Below are 26,741 nucleotides of genomic sequence, written 5' to 3'. Positions count from 1 at the left end.
AATGTTTTTGTGGACATTACTGTAGTATTTACTGTAGTATTTACTGTAGTATTTACTGTAGTATTTACTACAGTGTTTTTCGTTGCAGATAACACTGTAGTATTTACTGTAGTATTTACTACAGTGTTTTTTGTTGCAGATAACACTGTAGTATTTACTGTAGTATTCTACAGGATACTACAACATTCTATAGTAAGTACTACACATGATTGAGGGATACAGTTTACTATAGAATTCTATAGTAAGTACTGTAGTATTTTATAGAAAACTGTAGTATTTTTTTCATGTGGGCTGCTTTAACAGGGAAACCTCACTAGCACCTTGTGACACCTGCCGATATAAAACAGGCTTTATAAAATACATTTTATTTGATTAAATGTCTGTTTGAAGTGAGAGGAATTGAAAAGCAATCCTTCTGCCTTGTAGTTGGACCTTTAGCTTGTTAAGGGTTATCGCTGGGAGGCGTGTAGCACTATAACACATGCCTGTCTTTTCTGGCTGGATGACTGACAGAGGTGAGAGCCTCACAAACATCTGTGACTTCCCATTCCCAAGCCGTTTGGCTTCCAGGAAGTGGAGAGAGAGAGAGAGAGAGAGAGAGAGAGAGAGATCCTGGTTCCAAATCTGTTTGTGCTGTCCCACATGAAAACATACTATAGTATACTATGATATACTGTAAATACTATAGTATTCACTGTAGTTTTTTACGGACCAAAGTCATTAACAACACTACAGTGAATAGTGTAGTATTTGCAGGTAACTGTAGTATAAATACTGTAGTAATGAAAACTGTAGTATGCAGTGCCTTCAGAAAGTATTCACACCCCTTGACGTTTTTGCAGATGTTGTGTCACTGATCTACACACCCCATAATGTCAAACTTGAATTATGTTTTTAGAATAATTTTTTAAAAATTAATTAGTAAACAAAAGCTGAAAAGCTGAAAGGTCTTAAGTCAATAAGTATTCAACCCCTTTGTTATGGCATGCCTAAATAACTTCAGGATTAACAATTTACTGAACAAGTCACATAATAAGTGGCATGGACTCACTCCGTGTGCAATAATGGTGTTTTTGAATGAAAACCCAGTCTCTGTACCCCACACATTATATGTAATGTCCCTTAGTCGAGCAGTGAATTTCAAGTACAGATTCAACGACAAAGACCAGGGAGGTTTTCCAATGCCTTGCAAAGAAGGGCACCTATTGGTAGAGGGGTAAAAAAATATATATATATATATATATATACATACACTGCTCAAAAAAATAAAGGGAACACTAAAATAACACATCCTAGATCTGAATGAATTAAATATTCTTATTAAATACTTTTTTTCTTTACATAGTTGAATGTGCTGACAACAAAATCACACAAAAATGATCAATGGAAATCAAATTTATCAACCCATGGAGGTCTGGATTTGGAGTCACACTCAAAATTAAAGTGGAAAAACACACTACAGGCTGATCCAACTTTGATGTAATGTCCTTAAAACAAGTCAAAATGAGGCTCAGTAGTGTGTGTGGCCTCCACGTGCCTGTATGACCTCCCTACAACACCTGGGCATGCTTCTGATGAGGTGGTGGATGGTATCCTGAGGGATCTCCTCCCAGACCTGGACTAAAGCATCCACCAACTCCTGGACAGTCTGTGGTGCAAAGTGGCATTGGTGGATGGAGCGAGACATGATGTCCCAGATGTGCTCAATTGGATTCAAGTCTGGGGAATGGGCGGGCCAGTCCATAGCATCAATGCCTTCCTCTTGCAGGAACTGCTGACACACTCCAGCCACATGAGGTCTAGCATTGTCTTGCATCAGGAGGAACCCAGGGCCAACCGCACCAGCATATGGTCTCACAAGGGGTCTGAGGATCTCATCTCTGTACCTAATGGCAGTCAGGCTACCTCTGGACCCCCAAAGAAATGCCACCCCACACCATGACTGACCCACCGCCAAACCGGTCATGCTGGAGGATGTTGCAGGCAGCAGAACGTTCTCCACGGCGTCTCCAGACTGTCACGTCTGTCACATGTGCTCAGTGTGAACCTGCTTTCATCTGTGAAGAGCACAGGGCGCCAGATTGGCGAATTTGCCAACCTTGGTGTTCTCTGGCAAATGCCAAACGTCCTGCACGGTGTTGGGCTGTAAGCACAACCCCCACCTGTGGACGTTGGGCCCTCATACCACCCTCATGGAGTCTGTTTCTGACCAGTTGAGCAGACACATGCACATTTGTGGCCTGCTGGAGGTCATTTTGCAGGGCTCTGGCAGTGCTCCTCCTGCTCCTCCTTGCACAAAGGCGGAGGTAGCGGTCCTGCTGCTGGGTTGTTGCCCTCCTACGGCCTCCTCCACGTCTCCTGATGTACTGGCCTGTCTCCTGGTAGCGCCTCCATGCTCTGGACACTACGCTGACAGACACAGCAAACCTTCTTGCCACAGCTCGCATTGATGTCCCATCCTGGATGAGCTGCACTACCTGAGCCTTGCCACAACATCTCAATTAGTATTAGGTCTGGACTTTGACTAGGCCATTCCAAAACTTTGATTTTTGTTGCTTTCTATCCATTTTCATGAAGACTTGATTGTGTGTTTTGTATCATTGTCTTGCTGCACGTCAGCTTCAGCTCACAGACGGATGGCCTGACATTCTCCTGTAGAATTATCTGATACAGAGCAGAATTCATGGTTCCTTCTATTAAGGCAAGTCGTCCAGGTCCTGAGGCAGCAAAGCATCCCCAAACCATCACACTACCACCATGCTGACCCCAAACCATCACACTACCACCATGCTGACCCCAAACATCACACTACCACCATGCTGACCCCAAACCATCACACTACCACCATGCTGACCCCAAACCATCACACTACCACCATGCCGACCCCAAACCATCACACCACCACCATGCTGACCCCAAACCATCACACTACCACCATGCTGACCCCAAACCATCACACTACCACCATGCTGACCCCAAACCATCACACTACCACCATGCTGACCCCAAACCATCACACTACCACCATGCTGACCCCAAACCATCACACTACCACCATGCTGACCCCAAACCATCACACTACCACCATGCTGACCCCAAACCATCACACTACCACCATGCTGACCCCAAATCATCACACTACCACCACCATGCTGACCCCAAACCATCACACTACCACCACCATGCTGACCCCAAACCATCACACTACCACCACCATGCTGACCCCAAACCATCACACTACCACCATGCTGACCCCAAACCATCACACTACCACCATGCTGACCCCAAACCACCACACTACCACCACCATGCTGACCCCAAACCATCACACTACCACCATGCTGACCCCAAACCATCACACTACCACCATGCTGACCCCAAACCATCACACTACCACCATGCTGACCCCAAACCATCACACTACCACCATGCTGACCCCAAACCATCACACTACCACCATGCTGACCCCAAACCACCACACTACCACCATGCTGACCCCAAACCATCACACTACCACCATGCTGACCCCAAACCATCACACTACCACCATGCTGACCCCAAACCATCACACTACCACCATGCTGACCCCAAACCATCACACTACCACCATGCTGACCCCAAACCATCACACTACCACCATGCTGACCCCAAACCACCACACTACCACCATGCTGACCCCAAACCATCACACTACCACCATGCTGACCCCAAACCACCACACTACCACCATGCTGACCCCAAACCATCACACTACCACCATGCTGACCCCAAACCATCACACTACCACCATGCTGACCCCAAACCATCACACTACCACCATGCTGACCCCAAACCATCACACTACCACCATGCTTGACCGTTCTTATGACGCTCTTAAGATGGAATGCCGTGTTTGGTTTTTGCCAGACATAACGGGACCCATGTCTTCTAAAAAGTTATACTGTCCATAGAACATTCTTCCAAGAGTTTTGATAATCATCCAGGTGCTTCCAGGTGCTTTTCTGGCTAAATGTATTGAACTTTTTGGATGACATGTGAGAGACTGATCAACAACTACAGGAAGCGTTTGGTTGCAGTCATTTCAGCTAAAGGTGGCACAACATTGAGTGTAAGTGGGCAATTACTTTTTCCACACAGGGGACATTGGGTGTTTCTTAACTCTGTTTAATTAATTAAATAAATCAACTTTTTTTTTTGTTTTGTTGTTATTTGTAAACTCAGGATCCCTGGATTTAATACCAAGTTTTGGTTGAAGATCTAATAACAGTCCGTGTAGTATTTACTATAGTATTCTACAGTATACTACCACATAAGTACTACACGTGATTGAGGGATACTACAGTAGTGTAGTATTCTACAGTATAATACAGTTTAGTATAGAATTCTATAGTAAGTAGTGTAGTATTCTATAGTAAACTGTAGCATTTTTTTTCATGTGGGGTCTTGAGTTGTCATAAGTTGGCAAGATGGCACAAACTGATCTGGGACCAGGCTAGAGAGAGAGAGGCAGCTCTATTGAAACCCATTGTCCTGCGTTTCTTCCGAAACAGCTGTAAAAAAAAAATAAAAAAATCCACCAACCTGCTGTGAGTAAAACAGACAAAAAACACCAGGGCTAGTCTGTTCTCCGGAGGGGGAAGAACCTCAAGGCTAGTCTGTTCTCCGGAGGGGGAAGAACCTCAAGGCTAGTCTGTTCTCCGGAGGGGGAAGAACCTCAGGGCTGGTCTGTTCTCCGGAGGGGGAACAACGTCAGGGCTAGTCTGTTCTCCGGAGGGGGAACAACCTCGGGGCTAGTCTGTTCTCCGGAGGGGGAAGAACCTCAGGGCTGGTCTGTTCTCCGAAGGGGGAAGAACCTCATGGCTAGTCTGTTCTCCGGAGGGGGAACAACCTTGGGGCTAGTCTGTTCTCTGGAGGGGGAAGAACGTCAGGGCTAGTCTGTTCTCCGGAGGGGGAACAACCTCGGGGCTAGTCTGTTCTCCGGAGGGGGAACAACCTCGGGGCTAGTCTGTTCTCCGGAGGGGGAACAACCTCGGGGCTAGTCTGTTCTCCGGAGGGGAGGAAAAATGAAATTAGTTACCCATGGCTCATTGGTCAAAGCCTATGGGGAAATGAATGGGGTCTTAGGAGGGTTGTGGGATAAATGCTGAAAATGAAGTCTGAGGTTAACATAGAAGAAAACATATCAGATCTCCTAAGCCTATGTGATACTATTAGTCAGTTAACATGACCTTTATGAATTATGAAGCCGTCATGTTTTGTTCTATGATATACCAAACTCTCACTGTCAACTGCGTTTATTTTCAGCAAACAAAATGTGTAAATATTTGTAGGAATATAACAAGATTCAACAACTGAAAAATCAAAAGTACAGTCAGTATCTGGTGTGGCCACCAGCTGCATTAAGTATTGCAGTGCACCTCCTCCTCATGGACTGCACCAGATTTGCAGGTTCTTGCTGTGAGATTTTACCCCACACTTATCCACCAAGGCACCTGCAAGTTCCTGGACATTTCTGGGGGGGAATGGCTCTAGCCCACATCCTCCGATCCAACAGGTCCCAGATGTGCTCAATGGGATTGAGATCCGGGCTCTTTGCTGGCCATGGCAGAACACTGACATTCCTGTCTTGCAGGAAATCACGCACAGAACGAGCAGTATAGCTGGTGGCATTGTCATGCTGGAGGGTCATGTCAGGATGAGCCTGCAGGAAGGATAGCACACGAGGGAGGAGGATGTCTTCCCTGTAACGCACAGCATTGAGATTGCCTGCAATGACAACAAGCTCAGTCCGATGATGCTGTGACACACTGCCCCAGACCATGATGGACCCTCCACCTCCAAATCGATCCCGCTCCACAGTACAGGCCTCGGGGTAACGCTCATTCCTTCGACGATAAACTGGAATCTGACCATCACCCCTGGTGAGACAAAACCGCGACTCGTCAGTGAAGAGCACTTTTTGCCAGTCCTGTCTGGTCCAGCGACGGTGGGTTTGTGCCCATAGGCGACGTTGTTGCCAGTAATGTCTGGTGAGGACCTTCAAGCCCTCAGTCCAGACTCTCTCAGCCTATTGAGGACATTCTGAGCACTGATGGAGGGATTGTGCGTTTTTGGTGTAACTCGGGCAGTTGTTGTTGCCATCCTGTACCTGTCACACAGGTGTGATGTTCGGATGTACCGATCCTGTGCAGGTGTTGTGCCACTGCGATGATGATCAGCTGTCTGTCCTGTCTCCCTGTAGCTCTGCCTTAAGGGTCTCACAGTACGGACATTGCAATTTATTGCCCTGGCCACATCTGCCGTCCTCATGCCTCCTTGCAGCATGCCTAAGGCACGTTCAGGGACCCTGGGCATCTTTCTTTTGGTGTTTTTCTGAGTCAGTAGAAATACCTCTTTAGTGTCCTAAGTTTTCATAACTGTGACCTTAATTGCCTACCGTCTGTAAGCTGTTAGTGTCTTAACGACCGTTCCACAAGTGCATGTTCATTAATAGTTTATGGTTATTGAACAAGCATGGGAAACAGTGTTTAAACCCTATACAATGAAGATCTGTGAAGTTATTTAGATTTTTACGAATTATCTTTGAAAGACAGGGTCTTGAAAAAGGGCTGTTTCTTTTTTTTGCTGAGTTTATTAGTCAGTTAACATGACCTTTATGAATTATGAAGCCGTCGTGTGCTTCAAAACTCACAAAAAGTGACTTTAGCTGATGAAGAATATCTCATAGAACAAAATGTTTAAGATCTCCTAAGCCTGTGTTTACCTCAGACATTATTTTTTGTCATTTATCTATAAAACCCTATTAATTTCCACATAGGCTTTGACCAACGAGCTATGGCGAAGTGAACCTCTGTTGGCGCCTCTCTATTAAGTCATGTTTTTGATGGCCTTTCTTGAGACCATGAGCCAACTACACTCTCATTCTGATAAAGGCTGTTGACGTTGTCAATCAATAAGACTAGAAAAGATTACCAGCTTAAAAAAAAGCTATCGCTCAACTTTTTTTTCCTAGAACCTCACACTGTGATAACCCTATAACGCTGCAGAGTATCTGAGCTGGGTAGCCTAGTGGTTCAAGCGTTGGGCTAGTAACCGGAAGGTTGCAAGTTCAAATCCCCGAGCTGACAAGGTCTGTCGTTCTGAACAGGCAGTTAACCCACTGTTCCTAGGCCGTCATTTAAAATAAGAACTTGTTCTTAACTGACTTGCCTAGTTAAATAAAAAAATAAGTCCACTCACTGCAGTACTCCTTCAATAGTGGAAATCACTGTGGTTTGTGTCCCAAATGGCACCCTACAACAGTAGTGCACTATATAGGCAATAGGCTGCCATCTGGGCCGTAGACTAGCACTGATCTGACTGCATGGGATGGGGGACCTGTTTACTTCATTTAATTGATCAATGGGATGATGCTGCCCGCCTGTCCAGAGCTATTTCTGAACCCAGGGACAATACAGCCACTGCAGCAGCTATCACATTCACATTGACTCCAGAAAAGACAGGAGAGAGAGGCCACAATCCCGAATGGCACCCTTTTTCATATATATATATATATATATATATTGCACTATTTTATATATATATATATATATTGCACTATTTTTAACAAGGGCACCATAGATCTGTGTTCACAAAGTTCTGTACTTTATAGGGAATAGGCTGCCATTTGGGATTAACCCAACTAATGAATTCAAAACATAATCAATAGCTGCGATGTGACAGATGATCACGAATACAGTAGTTGATGCAGATCTTATCTACTCATTAGATATTTGTTTTGCTGTTATCTATTGATTTGTCTACCACATTCAGCCGTTGGCGTAAGCTGTTGTCAGCTGTTGTTGTCGTAAGTTGTTGTTGTTGTCGTCAGCTGTTGGAGTAAGTGGTTGTAAGGGCATTATGAAGGAACACTCGGTTGCTTGTGATAAGCCACTGCACAAATTAACCTCTGTATCTTGCTTTACCTTGAGTAGGAAAACTGTGTAGAACCCTGCAGATAAAAACATCACAAATAGAAATTATGTGACTGTCATTCTGTATTCTACATGTAAGAGAAGTTTGTTTACTCCATTGCTGTCCTAGTCAAGCCAAACATCACAATGAGTGACAAGGAGTTGTAATAATAGCACAAACAGACTGGCACTCAGGCTAGATATCTCTCTGTCGGAGTGTTCCACTACGTGGTGTCCTGCTAAATGGAACGTGTTCCTGGACATTCTCTCCAACACGAGACGGAACACGGGACTCCAGATGGGAACTCTGTGGGAGACTGAGTGGGAGGAGACTGAGATGGAGGATGTCACAGATGTCACACATCATGTTTGAAGACTGCTGCTGCACTCTCTCGCTCTCTATCTCTCTCTCTCTCTCTCTGTCACTCTGTCACTCTCCCTCTCTCTAATAGAGGTTGGTCTCTCTCTTTCTTTCTCTCAAAAAGCTGATTGATTTACTGATTGATTGAAACCTGGACAAAGGCACTACTCACTCAACAGCCCACCCACCTTTAAATAGGACAGGTACATGAGTAATGAAATGATCCGTTGACGACAAAGAACATTCTATAAAATCATCATTAAAGTCATCAATATTCTTGATACAGACTAATACAGATGTTTCATCTCTCCCTCTCTTTCTCCTTCCCCCTCTCATTCTGTCCCCTCTCCTTCTCCCTCCCTCCCCTTCTTCTCTTTCTCTGTCCCCTCTCCTTCCCCCCCCTCCCTCCCCCACTCCTTCCCCCTACCCCCTCTCCGTCCCCCACTCCTACCCCCTACCCCCTCCCCTCCTTCTCCCCCCCCCCCTCTCCTTCGCCCCCCCTCTCCTCCCCCCCCTCTCCTTCTCCCTCCCCCCCTCTCCTTCTCCCTCCCTCTCCTTCTCCCTCCCTCCCTCTCCTTATCCCTCCCCCCTCTCCCTCCCTCTCCTTCTCCCTCCCTCTCCTTCTCCCGCACTCCCTCTCCTTCTCCCTCCCTCTCCTTCTTCCTCCAGGTATCACAGAGACTATAGCCCAGCTAGGCTCTGGTTGGCTAGCGGATAAGAACCCGTTCCATAAGTACCACTACCACAAGGCCTACCTGATCCTGTGTGGAATGGTCAACCTGTTTGCCCCGCTGGCTAACACCTACATCCTGCTCATGGTTTACGCTGTCTTCTTTGCCATCTTCTGTGGCGGTTACATGGCACTGCTACTGCCTGTCCTGGTAAGAAAACAACACACACACACACAAGCCTAATCATACAATATATCAATATCAGTGTTTGGGTCCATGTTCTGCGGGAGCTACATGGTACTGCCCGTCCTGGTAAGAAAACAACACACACACACACACGCCTAATCATACAATATATCAATATCAGTGTTTGGGTCCATGTTCTGCGGGAGCTACATGGTACTGCCCGTCCTGGTAAGAAAACAACACACACACACACAAGCCTAATCATACAATATATCAATATCAGTGTTTGGGTCCATGTTCTGCGGGAGCTACATGGTACTGCCCATCCTGGTAAGAAAACAACACACACACACACACGCCTAATCATACAATATATCAATATCAGTGTTTGGGTCCATGTTCTGCGGGAGCTACATGGTACTGCCCATCCTGGTAAGAAACCAACACACACACACACACGCCTAATCATACAATATATCAATATCAGTGTTTGGGTCCATGTTCTGCGGGAGCTACATGGTACTGCCCATCCTGGTAAGAAACCAACACACACACACACGCCTAATCATACAATATATCAATATCAGTGTTTGGGCCCATGTTCTGCGGGAGCTATATGGTACTGCCCATCCTGGTAAGAAACCAGTCCGTAAGGGTTGGTGTCGATTTGAAGAACTTAAGTCAATTCACGGAAATTCCAATTTAATAATATAAAAAAAATTGCATATTTTCTATGACTTCTCACTGGGTAATTAGATTATATAATTTAAGAAAATAACTTGCACACTGCTGTGAACTTACTTACGCAGTGTCTCAGCTGAGAGACAATTCAAGGTCAACACTTAATAATCTACTGTTGATACTGGCAAAGCGTGCAAGTTCTTAGTTTCTTTCAAGGTGACCTAGATACCATCCACCAATCAATGAAGATAAAGAAAGTAACCATTACAGGGGAGATGAGCGATTTCTTGAGAAATTGCTAGTACCATTTGTTCCATAGCGATAATGTTTTCTGATTCGGATTTAGAATGCAGCCCTAGTGATATCTATTGAGAGAGAGAACAGTTTTTTTTTTTTAAGTGCTGACCAACCATTCTTAACAGGATCTTTGAAGGATCTGTTCACTGTTTGCTGATCTATGCCTTCCCAGTCTGAGAATGTAATGTCATGAATATAACTATTGTTTCCTGAAGGAGGGAAATGAGGTACAAAATACTATGGGAAGATTTGCTGGAAGCCCCGCCTTCCACAGGCGTGAAGCTCGGATTCATTCCCTCAATTTAATACCACTTCCCTGAGCCCAGGAACTGTCGGTGCGGGGTCAAACACAAACATTGTGTTTTACCTTGTTTCAGAGAACGTTAAGAAACAACGTTCTTCCTTCGAGGGAATTTTACATTATATACTGGACCATGACCTCAGTGTGCATTAATTAGAATAATTTGCTGATGTCAAACTTTATATGAAAACATGATACATATTTTAAAAGCTGAGAAACAGTGCTTTCAAATGATATGACATACAATCAAATTGTAATCAGTCAAGAACAAAAAAAAGTGAAAATGTGTAACAAACAAAAATCAATGTTTTTCTCCCAAACAACTTGCCATTTACAAAACTTTCTCATGACAATAGAGAAACACTTGTAACATATTGAGTCTTCTTTATTTTGTAAGAATTGATCATCTGAAATCAGAATATAAATACCTTTTTACTGTGAATGAGTTAGATGTTTTAGTGACCGGTGGTATTTTTCTGGAATCCTATGTAATGTTCTGTGAACTTCTGGGTCTTCTGCAAAACATTGTAGGAGTTGTTCACCTGGATCAGACTTGTCAACCCCAACCATCTGGGGCGGCAGGGTAGCCTAGTGGGTAGACTTGTCAACCCCACCCATCTGGGGCGGCAGGGTAGCCTAGTGGTTAGACTTGTCAACCCTACCCATCTGGGGCGGCAGGGTAGCCTAGTGGTTAGACTTGTCAACCCTACCCATCTGGGGCGGCAGGGTTGCCTAGTGGTTAGACTTGTCAACCCCACCCATCTGGGGTGGCAGGGTAGCCTAGTGATCAGACTTGTCAACCCCACCCATCTGGGGCGGCAGGGTAGCCTAGTGATCAGACTTGTCAACCCCACCCATCTGGGGCGGCAGGGTAGCCTAGTGATCAGACTTGTCAACCCCACCCATCTGGGGCGGCAGGGTAGCCTAGTGATCAGACTTGTCAACCCCACCCATCTGGGGCGGCAGGGTTGCCTAGTGGTTAGACTTGTCAACCCCACCCATCTGAGGCGGCAGGGTAGCCTAGTGATCAGACTTGTCAACCCCACCCATCTGGGCCCCCTACCCATCTGGGGCGGCAGGGTAGCCTAGTGGTTAGACTTGTCAACCCCACCCATCTGGGGCGGCAGGGTAGCCTAGTGGTTAGACTTGTCAACCCTACCCATCTGGGGCGGCAGGGTAGCCTAGTGGTTAGACTTGTCAACCCCACCCATCTGGGGCGGCAGGGTAGCCTAGTGATCAGACTTGTCAACCCCACCCATCTGGGGCGGCAGGGTAGCCTAGTGGTTAGACTTGTCAACCCCACCCATCTGGGACGGCAGGGTAGCCTAGTGGTTAGACTTGTCAACCCCACCCATCTGTCGATTGTAATTGTGGATTCCAGCAGACTGGTGGACCATTTCCCTATTCCGGACACCATCTTGTTGGACTAGCCTTGTTACTGGAGTGGAATCATTTGCATTGTGAAAATTGGAATGGCAAGCAACAGTATGTGTGTCTCTCCACTGTATGGCCGATACATTGCCCACTATCCTACACCAACACATATCTCCACCACTCGGTTTGACGCTCCCACTTTTTAAAGTACTTACATGCATCAGGCAACTGTTTCCAGTTTACCGTACAAGTCCCAAATGCATTGGACCCCTGATCTCTGACTACTTACGATGCATAAAATTTGTCGAACCAAACTTTTTAACCTTGGTTTTCACATGTCTAATTCCTCAACCACACGACCATCCTGACTGCTGGTGTAAACTTTGACGTCTAAGTGTAGCCTGTGTCAGATGAAGCAAAACATAATTTAAATCCCCACCTAGTTGTCTTCCGTTTCATATACTGCTTGAATCCTGATTGCCCCTTTGGATTTGACCATGTGTTCATCAATGGCTATTTGTTGGTTTGTCTGATGCAGCTTTTTACAAGTCTGTTATCAGGTGGTGCAGTAAGTACTGCACTACTTTTCAAACCCTATCTGTATTATCCTCAGTGGCAGGATCCACGACGTGTAAAGCAGCCAACAGAGCTTTGAAGTGATTAAGCAACATGAAAGATCTAGCCCAAGAACCCCGAGAAGACTTTGTACCCCAGTATCACTGAAGGTCAGGCAGTTCGGTAAATCCCGTGTAAATGAGTAGTCCAAGAAACAGGTTGAATTCTGTAGGTGTAACCTCTAGCCACGCTCAGAGGGAATCACCATAGGATGGGCACTCCAAAACAATACCCCAACCTGGACTATTTGTGAACCCACAAACCTCTCCCTCCAATGCCTGCGTGACAAACAAGAAGAAGTCTATCTCCCTTAAGTCTTTCCTGAGTGGTCGACAGGATTGCCTGACATACACTGCCAAGATCTAAACCAACTGGACGTTCAGGCCTGAAAGGGATGGATTCCGGTGCTGGTGTAATCAACATCATACGACTGAAACATGCTATCAGGCAAGACAGAGCGTTTACACTTACAGGGACGTGGAGCACGAACAGAAAGACTTAGATTCAAGGCGAGAGATATCTAAGTACACAGTACCAGTAAAGAGTTTGGACACACCTACTCATTCAAGGGGTTTTCTTAATTTTTACTATTTTCTACATTGTAGAATAATAGTGAAGACATCAAAACTATGAAATAACTCATATGGAATCTTGTAGTAACCAAAAAAGTGTTAAACAAATCAAAATAGATTTTAGAGTCTTCAAAGTAGCCACCCTTTGCCTGGATGACAGCACACTCTTGGTATTTTCTCAACCAGCTTCATGAGGAATTCTTTAAAACTTTAAAACTCCAGGTAAAAATATACTTGGCTTATATCTTAATCTGACTTTGGTAAAGTTCATGTTGCTCTTCACATTACTGTGTTTGTTTATTTGTCACATGCACAGGATACAGAAGGTGTAAATGGTACTGTGAAATGGTTACTTCCAAAGTAGCAATATCAAAAACAAAGTGTCCAAATAAAAATTGTAATTATTAGATAACGCTTACCTTACACACTTGTCTAAATTGAAGGGTCATGTGAAGGAATTGCTATAACCACCTCACAGCCACATCTAGCTAAGTATATGGGTCACTATTGTCTAGGCATGTGAAAATACAATAGATGGTCTTAATCACCCCCAGACACACCTGGCTAACTCAACTCGCAAAGTGAAGTTTTTTGTTTACATATGTAGCTAGCTAGATATCTAAACAACGAACCGGCATAATCCCAACTCATACTACTACCAATACAAACATTGTCATAGCTGTAGTATGAATCTCCAGGTAGCTAAAAAGCTAACCAACTAGGTCTAATGTTAGCTAGCTAACATTAGGCTATAACTAGCAATTCAAATGGATTTCTGATTCTAATAATATTACTTCACAGATTGTACACGTAACGTTTGCTAGCAAGCCAGCAAGCTAAAGTTCGCTAGCTAGTGAACGTTATACTTTAGCTTGCAATGAAAATGACTTTCTGACAAAAAATGTAACGTATAATATCTGAAAATGTAACTAGACGGTTACCGGTATACATGGATGAATGCTTCATGGCAGACTGGGACCATTTAACTCATTTGGTTTTCGCCAGCGTTGTGTCAAGTCACGCCGGTTCACACTGACCGTGGAATGGAGCTCACGTTATAGACAGAAGCATGCCACATGACAGACCAATCCAAACTCATCTCCCGGCATGTCCAGCCTATCCATTATCACAGCCAATCATGGCTAGCTGGAAGGTTCCTGGCTTTCTTTCATGGCTAAACCAACTAGGCTCGTAATTTAACAATTTAATAAGTATTTACGGATGGAATACACATTTGTTATTAAAGCACATGAAAGTTCACATGTTCCAGAAGGCATTTCTGCCAAAAAAACACATTTTGATAAAAACATGTATTTTACGTTCAAGTGCCTCTCCCGTGAAGCAGTGACTTGCGACATACACCTAGTTTTCTGAAATGAGTCACATTTGAGAAATGCAATTATATGTTATCTGATAGTCCATAACTGAAATATTAGGACCAATTTATGCCTTTAAGTAGCAAACCAGCTAGACCAGGAACATTTAGTTACCAAGCTGACCACCACAATGTCATTATTTATAAGCTATTATCATAAGGTTTAATATATAAAATATAGCCATCCAATTTTCCTTCACAGCAACCCCTCTCTCTTTTGGCTGGCTAGCCAGGGACAAAATATAACCATTAGCCAGTCACTTTTCTTTAGCTCTAATATCTAATGACAAATACTGTACATTTTATTTTGTACAGTTATCAAAGAAAACATTAACATCCAAAAGCCAAGACGAGTTAAATGAAGTAGGCTACCTTGCTCCGTCTTGGGTGACTGACTTGACCAACACAGGCTAACTAGCCATCCTGGTTAGCAAGCAATCGTGCTAGATAGCTAACACTACATTTCCGATTAAAGCTTTTCATGTACTTTAAAAAATATCGTTGTCATTGATCAGATAATATTAATTTTTACTTTAGAAATGGTCAACTCACTTTCAAGCTGATTCTACTTTTCAAGTCTACTCAGTGTGATAGCTAGTTAGGTCACCAGGCGTCAACATTTCGTTTCACAGAGGCATCTTGTCTTTCAGAACAAATACTCTAAGATGTAAATATTATCATTACCAACATAAAAATGTATTATACACAGTTTATTTACCTTATTGTTGTCCAAATCTGAATGATGGCCTTGCCACATTTTGTCACAACCTGTCAGATTGAGAAAGGGAGAGATGCCTCCCTCTGGCAGCAGTATCAAATGAGCCATTTTCGTGTTGAGTTTTTCCTTTTGAGAGAGAGCCTAATTCCTGCCCCTTAACCCATAAACCAATCATATATTATTAATGCAGATATCGTAACCTATCAAAAGGAGATTTTGTGAGAAAAAAAAGTTATTTTAGCACAGATATTTTGACGTGACAACCATCAGAAACATATTTCCTATTATTTTATGGGCGGCTGGAAAGGGATAAAGTCAGGTTCACAGAAGATTAAGAAAACTTTCCATTAAAACAACCTCTTGATACACCCCATCCCGGATCCGGGAGCGTAATCATTGACTGACACTAATTAGCATAACGCAACAGACATAAATGTTACTAGAAAATATTCCTATTCATGAAAATCACAAGTGAAATATATTGAGACAGAGCTTAGCCTTTTGTTAATCACCCTGTCATCTCAAATTTTCAAAATATGCGTTACAGCCAAAGCAAGACAAGCATTTGTGTAAGTTTATCGATAGCCTAGCATAGCATTATGTCCAGCTGGCAGCAGGTAACTTGGTCACGGAAATCAGAAAAGCAATCAAATTAAATCGTTTACCTTTGATGAGCTTCGGATGTTTTCACTCACGAGACTCCCAGTTAGATAGCCAATATACCTTTTTTCCAAAAATATTATTTTTGTAGGCGAAATAGCTCCTTTTGTTCTTCACGTTTGGCTGAGAAATCGACCGGAAATTGCAGTCACGAAAACGCCGAAAAATATTCCAAATTAGCTCCATAATATCGACAGAAACATGGCAAACGTTGTTTATAATCAATCCTCAAGGTGTTTTTCAAATATCTATTCGATAATATATCCAGACAATTGGTTTTTCAGTAGGACCGATTGGAAAAATGGCTACCTCTGTATTTTACGCGAGAATCACTCTGAGAGCCATCAGGTGACCACTTACACAATGTAGCCGCTTACGGGTATTCTTCAACATAAATGCGTAAAACTACGTCACAATGCTGTAGACACCTTGGGGAATACGTAGAAAAAGTAATCTGGTTGATAGCCCATTCACTGCTCAATAGGGACGCATTGGAACGCAGCGCTTTCAAAAGATGAGGCACTTCCGGATTAGATTTTTCTCAGGCTTTCGCCTGCAACATCAGTTCTGTTATACTCACAGACAATATTTTTACAGTTTTGGAAACTTTAGAGTGTTTTCTATCCTAAGCTGTCAATTATATGCATATTCTAGCATCTTGTCCTAACAAAATATCCTGTTTACTTTGGGTACGTTATTTTTCCAAAAATGAAAATACTGCCCCCTAGTCACAACAGGAACACATTAGTAATGTTCAAAGAACGATCTAAGATTGTTATTTTAAAAGATACATTCTGTTCTTAGCGTCAACATAGCTCTCTCTTTCCTCCATCTGGTTAAGTGTGTTCAGGTGTGTTGGCGATGCCCACTAATTGGCCACACCTGATCTTAATGAGTGCTTGTTTCCTTTTAAATGGAGTCTGTTTGAGAATACTAAAATGAACAGCTTTGTTTGAGTTAAAAGAAACATGGTCTCCTAGCTTCATCCTGTTGGCGTGGTGGACTAATTCCATGGATAAAGAACAGAATAGAATAGGTTCAAATCTCACTGATGCTGTGTCACAATAAAAAATAAATGTGTTTGCATTATTAATGCCCAAGCAAGGTAATTTCCATGTTGCCTGTGCTTGGAGTCCAAAAGAGTTAACCCAAACTAGCAGTGTTATTAAAAGTCTTATTGAAACATGTTCTCAGAATGTTATTTAATCACCTTCAAATAACCTAGAATTTCCATTCTCAGAACGTTAATAAAACCTTGCAGGAAAACTTTCAGGGAACCATAGTAAAATGTTCTCAGAACCTCCCTGCAATTTAAAAATGTACGTTCCTAGAACAGGCAAAATTTTCACATCCGTTCTAAGAACGTTTGAAAAACGTTCAGTTTTACGGATCAGGAAACGTATGGCTTCATTCCCAGAACCAATGGAACCAAGTGTGCTTGCTGGGAACCATGTTAAGTTTGGCATTGATATCTTAAAAATAAGCAAACTATTAACCATTCACTTTTTAGACTATGTAACACTAATGCTTAAAATAATCATCAAAAAATCTTCTTCTAAAAGTCAGATTCAAGCCAAATGTGGTATTTGGACTCATCATAATAGTCCCTAAAAAGTTTGATAAAATAACATTGATGCTTTCGAAAGAAGACCACACTATACCTGTAGATACTAATGAGCACATACAGTGCCTTGCGAAAGTATTCAGCCCCCTTGAACTTTGCGACCTTTTGCCACATTTCAGGCTTCAAACATAAAGATATAAAACTGTATTTTTTTGTGAAGTATCAACAACAAGTGGGACACAATCATTATATAATAATGTAGAATATAGAATAATTTTGCACGCCCAATTTTTCAGTTTTTGATTTGTTAAAAAAAGTTTGAAATATCCAATAAATGTTGTTCCACTTCATGATTGTGTCCCACTTGTTGTTGATTCTTCACAAAAAAATACAGTTTTATATCTTTATGTTTGAAGCCTGAAATGTGACAAAAGGTCGCAAAGTTCAAGGGGGCCGAATACTTTCGCAAGGCACTGTACATGAGCACAAAAATGCTTAAAATACCTTCTTCTCATGAACCATGGGACCAAACGACACCAAATGTGGAAAGATATCAAAGATACCATTGTACATGTCTCAACTTACTTTGAAAAAAGCTAAGGGATTGTTTAAAAGATGTCCGAATTAAGGATATTACATGTCCATTTAAACCATTGTAAATCCACTCCACAGTGGCCTATCAACTTGACACTTGCCGTCACTATCATGGATGTCCCAAATATGACCCACACTGCAGTTCGTTAAGCTATCTCAAAAAACAAGGAAACTATTAACAACATTCGTGTAACGCTAACGCTCAAAATCATCTACAATCATCTCCTCCTCATGAACCATGTGTCAGATTCACTCCAAGTTTAGCATTTAGACTATAATGGGAAAAATGTTTGCTGCATTAAAAGAAATGGCTGTTATTGTACATTTTAGATGCAAGTTAGCACATGTGCTAATGCTAAAAATACTTTCAAAATGTTGTTCTCGTGAACTATAAAGCAGAGTGATTTCAGATTTGTTATATAGACTCAATGGATTAGCCTCTAATGAATTTGAGAATGATTAGTCGCTGCACTCAAAGTCAGACAAACTACACCACTAGGCATCACCATAACACACCAGGGCTATATGAACTGAACCCATGGACCTGGGGCCATGAAATTTGGTTGTGTGGATTTCGAATTTACAGTATTCATACCTCTGAGTCAATACATGTTAGAATCACCTTTTGGTAGTGATTACAGCTTTCTGGGTAAGTCTCTACGAACTTTGCACACCTGGATTGTACAATATTTGCCCATTATTCTTTTTAAAATACTTCAAGCTCTGTCAAGTTGGTTGTTGATCATTGCTAGACAACCATTTTCAAGTCTTGCCATAGATTTTCAAGCTGATTTAAGTCACAATTGTAACTAGGCCACTCAGTAACACTATTATTGCATACAGAGTGAGTCCATGCCACTTATTATGTGACTTGTTTTTACCATTTTTTAACCTGCTGAACTTATTTAGGCCATAACAAAGGGGCTGAATACTTATTGACTCAAGACATTTCAGCTTTTCATTTAAAAAAAAAAAAAAAATTCTAAAAATGTCTACAACAATAATTCCACTTTGACATTATAGGGTATTGTGTGTAGACCAGTGAGACACAATTTCAAATGAATCCATTTTAAATTCAGTCTGTAACACAACTAAATGTGGATGATGTCAAGGAGTGTGAATACCTTCTGAAGGCACTGTACTAAACCTGGGTTTGTGTTCCTACCTAGATAGTTTGGTAACAAACGCTAGTTCGTTTTTGACTGGTGTGTAATGTTTCTTTGTTAATTCTTTCCTCAGGTGGATCTGGTAGGGCAAGAGAAACTCAACAACTCCATGGGATTTTCTATGTTCTTCGTAGGCCTCGGCTGTCTGACAGGACCTCCTCTCGCAGGTGAGGGAGTGTTACACACAAGAAAGACGTGTGCACGTGACAATAAAAACGTGTAACTTGAAACACACGCATTGCATGCATGCACATGCACACACACACATACCTACGAGTGAGTTAAAAAATAAATCACTCATCTGTCATTGTGTGTGTGTGTGTGTGTGTGTGTGTGTGTGTGTGTGTGTGTGTGTGTGTGTGTGTGTGTGTGTGTGTGTGTGTGTGTACGTACGTGCGTGCGTGCGTGTGACCACAGCTGTTCTTAACTAACTGGTGAAGTTTGAGTACATTAGCTAACATGTGTGTTCATGTTTCGAAAACAGAAACAGAAATAGCCGTTTGTGGGTTGATTGACAGAAATGCATAACGATGCATTTCATCAGCCCTTCTAGGCAAGCTAAGCCATAGAAAAACATTGTCGGGCCTCCCGAGTGGCGCAGTGGTCTAAGGCACTGCATCGCAGTTGCTAGCTGTGTCACTAGAAATCCTGGTCGTGTTTCAGAGACTGTAACTACAAATTGGGGAGAATTAGGGGTAAAAAGTTAAAAAACAAAGTTGTGTTCATTTCATTTTTCACACATGACTAAAGTCATATTTACTGTAGCATACTTTTTAATTTTTTATTTGTATTTTACCCCTTTTTCTCCCCAATTTCGTGGTATCCAATTGTTGTTGTAGTAGCTACTATCTTGTCTCATCACTACAACTCCCGTACGGGCTCAGGAGAGACGAAGGTTGAAAGTCATGCGTCCTCCGATACACAACCCAACCTAGCCGCACTGCTTCTTAACACAGCGCGCATCCAACCCGGAAGCACCTGGCAACCTTAGCGCGCACTGCGCCCGGCCCGCCACAGGAGTCGCTGGTGCGCGATGAGACAAGGACATCCCTACCGACCAAGCCCTCCCTAACCCGGACGACGCTAGGCCAATTGTGCATCGCCCCATGGACCTCCCGGTCGCGGCCGGTTACGACAGAGCCTGGGCGCGAACCCAGAGTCTCTGATGGCGCAGCTGACGCAACACAGAGTGCCTGGACCCAGCCCTTAGCCGTGGTATGTTGTGCATATACCACACCCCCTCTTAGAAATTAGAAAGACTGGGGGGGGAAAGAAGACTGACTAACGTGGTTTAAAACCCTCCCACATTAAAAAAGAAGACCCAGACCCAGAGAAGACCCCTGTAGTATATTTCCATGTGGGTTGTAGGCCAGCTAAGCCTTACTTGATTTCAGTCCAGACTGTTTTAACTGTTGACATTGGCCATTTGTTTGGGTTTACAATCTGTTTTCAATCGCCAGAACGAGTTTGTGCTTCAAACGTTATAAAAAAAAGGTCACGTTTACACCTAAGTATTCGTGAGTAGGAGTGTTGATCTAGGATCAGGTCCCCTCTATCCATGTAATCTTATTGATTATGATCTAAATAAACTCAACTAGATCAGCACTCTTACTCTGAGATGCTTTGTGAATATGAGCCCAGGTTAGTAGGTTGTTCTGGGTTACGCAATGCCCACACCAGCCAAGACATTATCAATGAAGGGCTTTCCTCTCTTTCGCTGCCATTGATAAACTGGTATTTCATAATCTAAACTAGTCTAAATGTACAATAGCAAAAGTCAAAAGTTATTTTATTTTTACTATTTTCTACATTGTAGAATAATAGTGAAGATGTCAAAACGATGAAATAACACATATGGAATCATGTAGTAAGCAAATAAGTGTTAAACAAATCATTATATTTGAGATTCTTCAAAGTAGCCACCCTTTGCCTTGATGACAGCTTTGCACACTCTTGGCATTCTCTCAACCGGCTTCATGTTTACAATTAATTTAGTCTACTAGATGTATATGGCAAACTAAAATAAGTTCAAAACACCTTCACATCTTTGAACTGTGATCTACAAACACTGGTGTTCCTATTTCCAGAAAAAAAAAACACTGCATTCCCCTAACTGCTGACTTTTGACTTCAATCTGTAGGAGAGGGGTAAGCAAGCATTTCACGGTAAGGTCTACACTTGTTATATACACGGCGCATGTGACAAATAATATTTGATTTGATTTGAGGTACTCTTTGAACTTCCAAGTTTCAAAATATATTCGCCACGTACACAGGATACAACTTGTGTAAAACAGTACAGTGAATTTCTTAACTCCAGAGCATTTTCCCCAACAATGCAGTGTTAATAATATAGATAGTAATAGAAAGTATAATAAAACATTAAAGTAATAATAAAAACCACACAGGAAGTTACGACGACATGATTGACACAGAGAGAAGGGGGGGGGGGTTGGTTTGGGGGGAGGGGGTGGGAGGGTCTCCCACTTTGTCAGGCTGTCCTGAGAACTGAGAGGGGATCTGTATTCCAGGGTCTGAGAGGAGATCTGCATTCCAGGGTCATTGGGGTCCGGAAATAGCATGCTGCTGTGTTTGCCATTCATGCTGCTAGTCCTGCAGGATGAACTCAACTCACCATGACCTGGCACCCCCCCCCCCCCTCCTCTCCTTCCCTCCCCACAACCAGCTAGCTATACATGCTGTGTTAACGTTCCCCCTCGCCCTCCAGCTTTATATGATGTGGCGCAGCGGTCTAAGGCACTGTATCTCAATGCTAGATGTGTCACTACAGACCCTGGTTCGATCCTGGGATGTATCACAACCGGCCGTGATCGGGAGTCCCATAGGGCGGCGCATAATTGGCCTAGCGTCGTCCGGATTAGGGGAGGGTTTGGCCAGGGTAGGCTGTCATTGTAAATAATAATTTGTTCTTAACTGACTTGCTTAGTTAAATAAAGGTAAACAAACATCTATACAGACTGTGTGTTAGCTATCCAATTCCTGCTGGAATGGGCTAGCCCTAGCTGTTCTCTTCCCTTCAGGCCGGTAACCTAAAGAGCCATAACGATGAACTAAAGATCTAACATGACCAGAAATAGAGCTTACTTATTCAGGACGTGATGTACCATGTCTCCATCTGTTCCATTCAGATATTACCACCACTTTTAAATTATATCGTGGGTCCTTAAATTTAGAGCAGCCTCGTGTAGAATGCATTTCAGTTCTAAACCAGGAAATGGTTTAGAACCCCCCCCCCCCACCCATGTATTGTTCAGTTGGCATTAAGATTAAAAGAGTGCCGTTAACTCTGACATATATCGTTTAGAGTAACCTCGTGTAGAATGTATTTCAGTTCTAAACCAGGAAATGGTTTAGAACCCCCCCCCCCCCCATGTATTGTTCAGTTGACATTATGATTAAAAGAGTGCCGTTAACTCTGACATATATCGTCATGTGAGACGTATGCTGTTATTGAATGACGTCACTAACGGTCCCCCTTTGCTGTGGTGTCTTCTTTCATTATAACGTGTGGTGTCTGTCGGGGGATGTCAATTTCTCTCTGGTATTGCTGACGTTATTAATGTGTTTGTAAAAATAGAATCTAAAATGAGGAGCAGGCTGTGCGATTTATATTGAGGAGCAGGCCACAGTATGTGTTGTATATTGAGGAGCAGGCCACAGTATGTGTTGTATATTGAGGAGCAGGCCACAGTATGTGTTGTATGTTGAGGAGCAGGCCACAGTATGTGTTGTATGTTGAAGAGCAGGCCACAGTATGTGTTGTATGTTGAGGAGCAGGCCACAGTATGTGTTGTATGTTGAGGAGCAGGCCACAGTATGTGTTGTATGTTGAGGAGCAGGCCACAGTATGTGTTGTATGTTGAGGAGCAGGCCACAGTATGTTGTATATTGAGGAGCAGGCCACAGTATGTGTTGTATATTGAGGAGCAGGCCACAGTATGTGTTGTATGTTGAGGAGCAGGCCACAGTATGTGTTGTATATTGAGGAGCAGGCCACAGTATGTGTTCTATATTGAGGAGCAGGCTGTTGTATATTGAGGAGCAGGCCACAGTATGTGTTGTATGTTGAGGAGCAGGCCACAGTATGTTGTATATTGAGGAGCAGGCCACAGTATGTTGTATATTGAGTAGCAGGCCACAATGTGTGTTGTATATTGAGGAGCAGGACACAGTATGTGTTGTATATTGAGGAGCAGGCTGTTGTATATTGAGGAGCAGGCCACAGCATGTGTTGTATATTGAGGAGCAGGCTGTTGTATATTGAGGAGCAGGCCACAGTATGTGTTGTATATTGAGGAGCAGGCCACAGTATGTGTTGTATATTGAGGAGCAGGCCACAGTATGTTGTATATTGAGGAGCAGGCCAAAGGCTGTTGTAAATTGAGGAGCAGGCCACAGTATGTTCTATATTGAGGAGCAGGCCAAAGGCTGTTGTATATTGAGGAGCAGGCCACAGTATGTGTTGTATATTGAGGAGCAGGCCACAGTATGTTCTATATTGAGGAGCAGGCCAAAGGCTGTTGTATATTGAGGAGCAGGCCACAGTATGTGTTGTATATTGGGAAGCAGGCCACAGGCTGTTGTATATTGAGGAGCAGGCCACAGTATGTTGTATATTGAGGAGTAATTATTTTTCTAAGTATCCGATGTTTCTCTCATTGAGGAGTGATGTTATTGGCCTCCTCCCTTCGCGGTGGTGTCTTCTGTCCTTTTAATGTGGATGTCCATTTCTCTCTTTTCATTGAATGACTTGTCTTCCCTTTGTCTTCCATCCTCTAGGTTTCCTGTATGACTACACCCAGACCTACGACTGCTCCTTCTACCTAGCGGGGGTGTGTTACCTGCTCTCCTCTGTCTCTCTCTTCCTGGAGCCCGTGGCGAGGAGGTGGCAGAGCAGAAAGACGAGACGCGAGGCCCGCGATGTAGACACCAGCTGGAAGACTAACGGCTGCTTCTGCCCTGAGCTTCCTATCCTAAAGAACAGCAACAACAATGGCGTCGTCTAGAGGGTAGTTTCACCCCAGCTAGCACATTTGGTTCCTTGGAAGTTCGTATGCAAAATAACCATAGGGCAATCACCATGCCTTAACAATCACTACGGGAGCAGTATGCTAGCTGAGGGACATTACCATACTCTCCTTCATTAAGCCTGGAATCATGTAGATGGAGGGAGGACAGGGTTGGCTTCCTGTTCCTAATATATGTCATTTAGCAGACACTTGATAATTATTCAAAGCGACTTACAGTAAAGTGAGTACAGACATTTTGGGGATTTGTGATCCCAGCGGGAATCGAACTTGCGACCTTGGCACTACTAGCACCATTGCTCTTACTGAGACACACGTAACCATGTAGAAGGAGGGAGAGCAGAGTTGGCTGCTTCCCCTTTCTCTCTCCTTCCTTAAAACAAGCATGTGCCAACTGTGCCAGTTACCCAGCTTTTGGGTGGACTGAAATGACCCTGCTGCTTTGGCGAAAGCCAAGGAATACCCAACTGACTGACTGTCTGACTGAGGAGAAAGCCAAGGAATACCCAACTGACTGACTGTCTGACTGAGGAGAAAGCCAAGGAATACCCAACTGACTGACTGTCTGACTGAGGAGAAAGCCAAGGAATACCCAACTGACTGACTGTCTGACTGAGGAGAAAGCCAAGGAATACCCAACTGACTGACTGTCTGACTGAGGAGAAAGCCAAGGAATACCCAACTGACTGTCTGACTGAGGAGAAAGCCAAGGAATACCCAACTGACTGTCTGACTGAGGAGAAAGCCAAGGAATACCCAACTGACTGTCTGACTGAGGAGAAAGCCAAGGAATACCCAACTGACTGACTGACTGAGGAGAAAGCCAAGGAATACCCAACTGACTGACTGACTGAGGAGAAATTATTATGACCACAGCAATGTTACTGTAATAGCTTAAAAATGGTTGTAGATATAACAAAGACTTTTCCTTCAGTCCATAAAGAGAGGCAGCAAACGGAGAATCCTGTTTTGTAACTTTTTGAATACGAGACAAATGTACACTTATTCTGCTAGGCCACATGTTATCCCTCATGTTCTCATGGCATCGCCTGACGCCTGCTACACAAATCTCATTGTAGTGTGGACTAATGTGGCTGGAACACTTGACCTAATTTTTTTGAGGAATTGAACAACACAACAAACTTCTGACACGACACAACCACCATTGTCTACACAATCACATCCTATATTCATCAGAAACGGTACACCTCTGTGTTAAATACAGTAGAACGTACAGTACAACGTACAGTACACCCACGAATGAGTCTTGGGTTCCGTCCCAAATGGCACCGTATTCCCTATATAGTGCACTACTTTTAACCAGGGCCCACAGGGGTCCCATAGGGGCTGGTCAAAAGTAGTGCACTATATAGGGAATATAGGGTGTATTTGTTTTGCCACGCAGGGCCCTGTACACAGAAAAATGTTGAGATCATGTTATATATGATATGGGTTACTGTATGTACCATATAGATGATGCACCATATAAATAGATGATGCACCAGTATTCACACCCCTTTGACTTTTTACACATTTTGTGTAATTAAAATTTATTTTATTGTCCCTTTTTTTTTGTCAATGATCAAATGTGAAAGTGGAAGAAAAAATAAATAAATAGATAAATATTCAACCCCCCTTGAGTCAACATGTTAGAATCACCTTTGGCAACGATTACAGCTGTGGGTGATTTCGGGTAAGTCTCTAAGAGCCTTTTTGCAAAACTTCAAGCTCTGGTTGTTGATCATTGCTAGACAGCCATTTTCAAGTCTTGCCATAGATTTTCAAGCTGATTTAAGTCAAAACTGTAACTTGGCCACTCAGAAATATTCAATGTTGTCTTGGTAAGTAACTACAAAGTATATTTGGCCTTGTGTTTTAGGGTTATTGCCCTGCTGAAAGGTGAATTTGTCTCCCACTGTCTGGTGGAAAGCAGACTGAACCAGGTTTTCCTTTAGGATATTGCCTTTGCTTAGCTATATGAAATGTATTTTTATCCTAAAAAACTCCCTAGTCCTTGCCGATGACAAGCATACCCATAACATGATGCAACCACCACCATGCTTGAAAATATGTAGATTGTAACTCAGTGTTGTGTTGGATTTACCCCAAACATTAGACTTTGTATTCAGGACAAAAAGTTAATTTCTTTGCCACATTTCTTGCAGTTTTATTTTAGTGCCTTATCGCAAACAGGATACATGTTTTGAAATATTTATATTCTGTACATGCTTCCTTCTTTGCGAGGAAATGGAAAACCTCCCTCGTCTTTGTGGTTCTGTGTTTGAAATTCCCTGCTTGAATGAAGGACCTTACAGATAATTGTATGTGTGGGATACAGAGATGAGCTAGTCATCAAAAAAAAATCATGTTAAAACACCATTATTGCACAGAGTAATTCCATGCAACTTATTATGTGACTTATTAAGCAAATCTTTACTCCTGAACTTATTTAGGCGTTGCCATAACGAAACAGGTTGAATACTTATTCTAAAAACGAAATTTCACTTTGACATTATGGGGTATTGTGTGTAGATCAGTGACACAAAATCTCAATTTAACCCATTTTAAATTCAAGCTGTAACAACAACAAATGTGGAAAAAGTCAAA

At 42.9% G+C, this 26,741-nt stretch overlaps 1 protein-coding gene across 7 annotated transcripts in view; it reads left to right on the top strand.

The window, feature by feature from the left end:
- Positions 1-25,764, top strand: part of LOC110492673 (putative monocarboxylate transporter 5) — a 65,829-nt gene extending 40,065 nt beyond the window's left edge. For all 7 annotated transcript variants that reach the window (XM_090203911.1, XM_090203912.1, XM_036947715.2 and 4 more), the window contains 3 exons: positions 8,983-9,194; positions 19,161-19,254; positions 23,887-25,764. In XM_090203911.1, the coding sequence (XP_090060037.1) occupies positions 8,983-9,194; positions 19,161-19,254; positions 23,887-24,113 (533 nt within the window). In that variant the 3' untranslated portion in view covers positions 24,114-25,764. The remainder of the gene's footprint in view (positions 1-8,982; positions 9,195-19,160; positions 19,255-23,886) is intronic.
- The last annotated feature ends 977 nt before the right edge of the window (positions 25,765-26,741 follow it).

Source organism: Oncorhynchus mykiss, chromosome 16 (genome assembly GCF_057628025.1).
Source record: "Oncorhynchus mykiss isolate SJ-2025 chromosome 16, ASM5762802v1, whole genome shotgun sequence".
Lineage (NCBI taxonomy): Eukaryota > Metazoa > Chordata > Actinopteri > Salmoniformes > Salmonidae > Oncorhynchus > Oncorhynchus mykiss.
The sequence above is the reverse complement of the archived record's forward strand: the minus strand, read 5'-3'. Positions and strand labels throughout refer to the sequence as shown.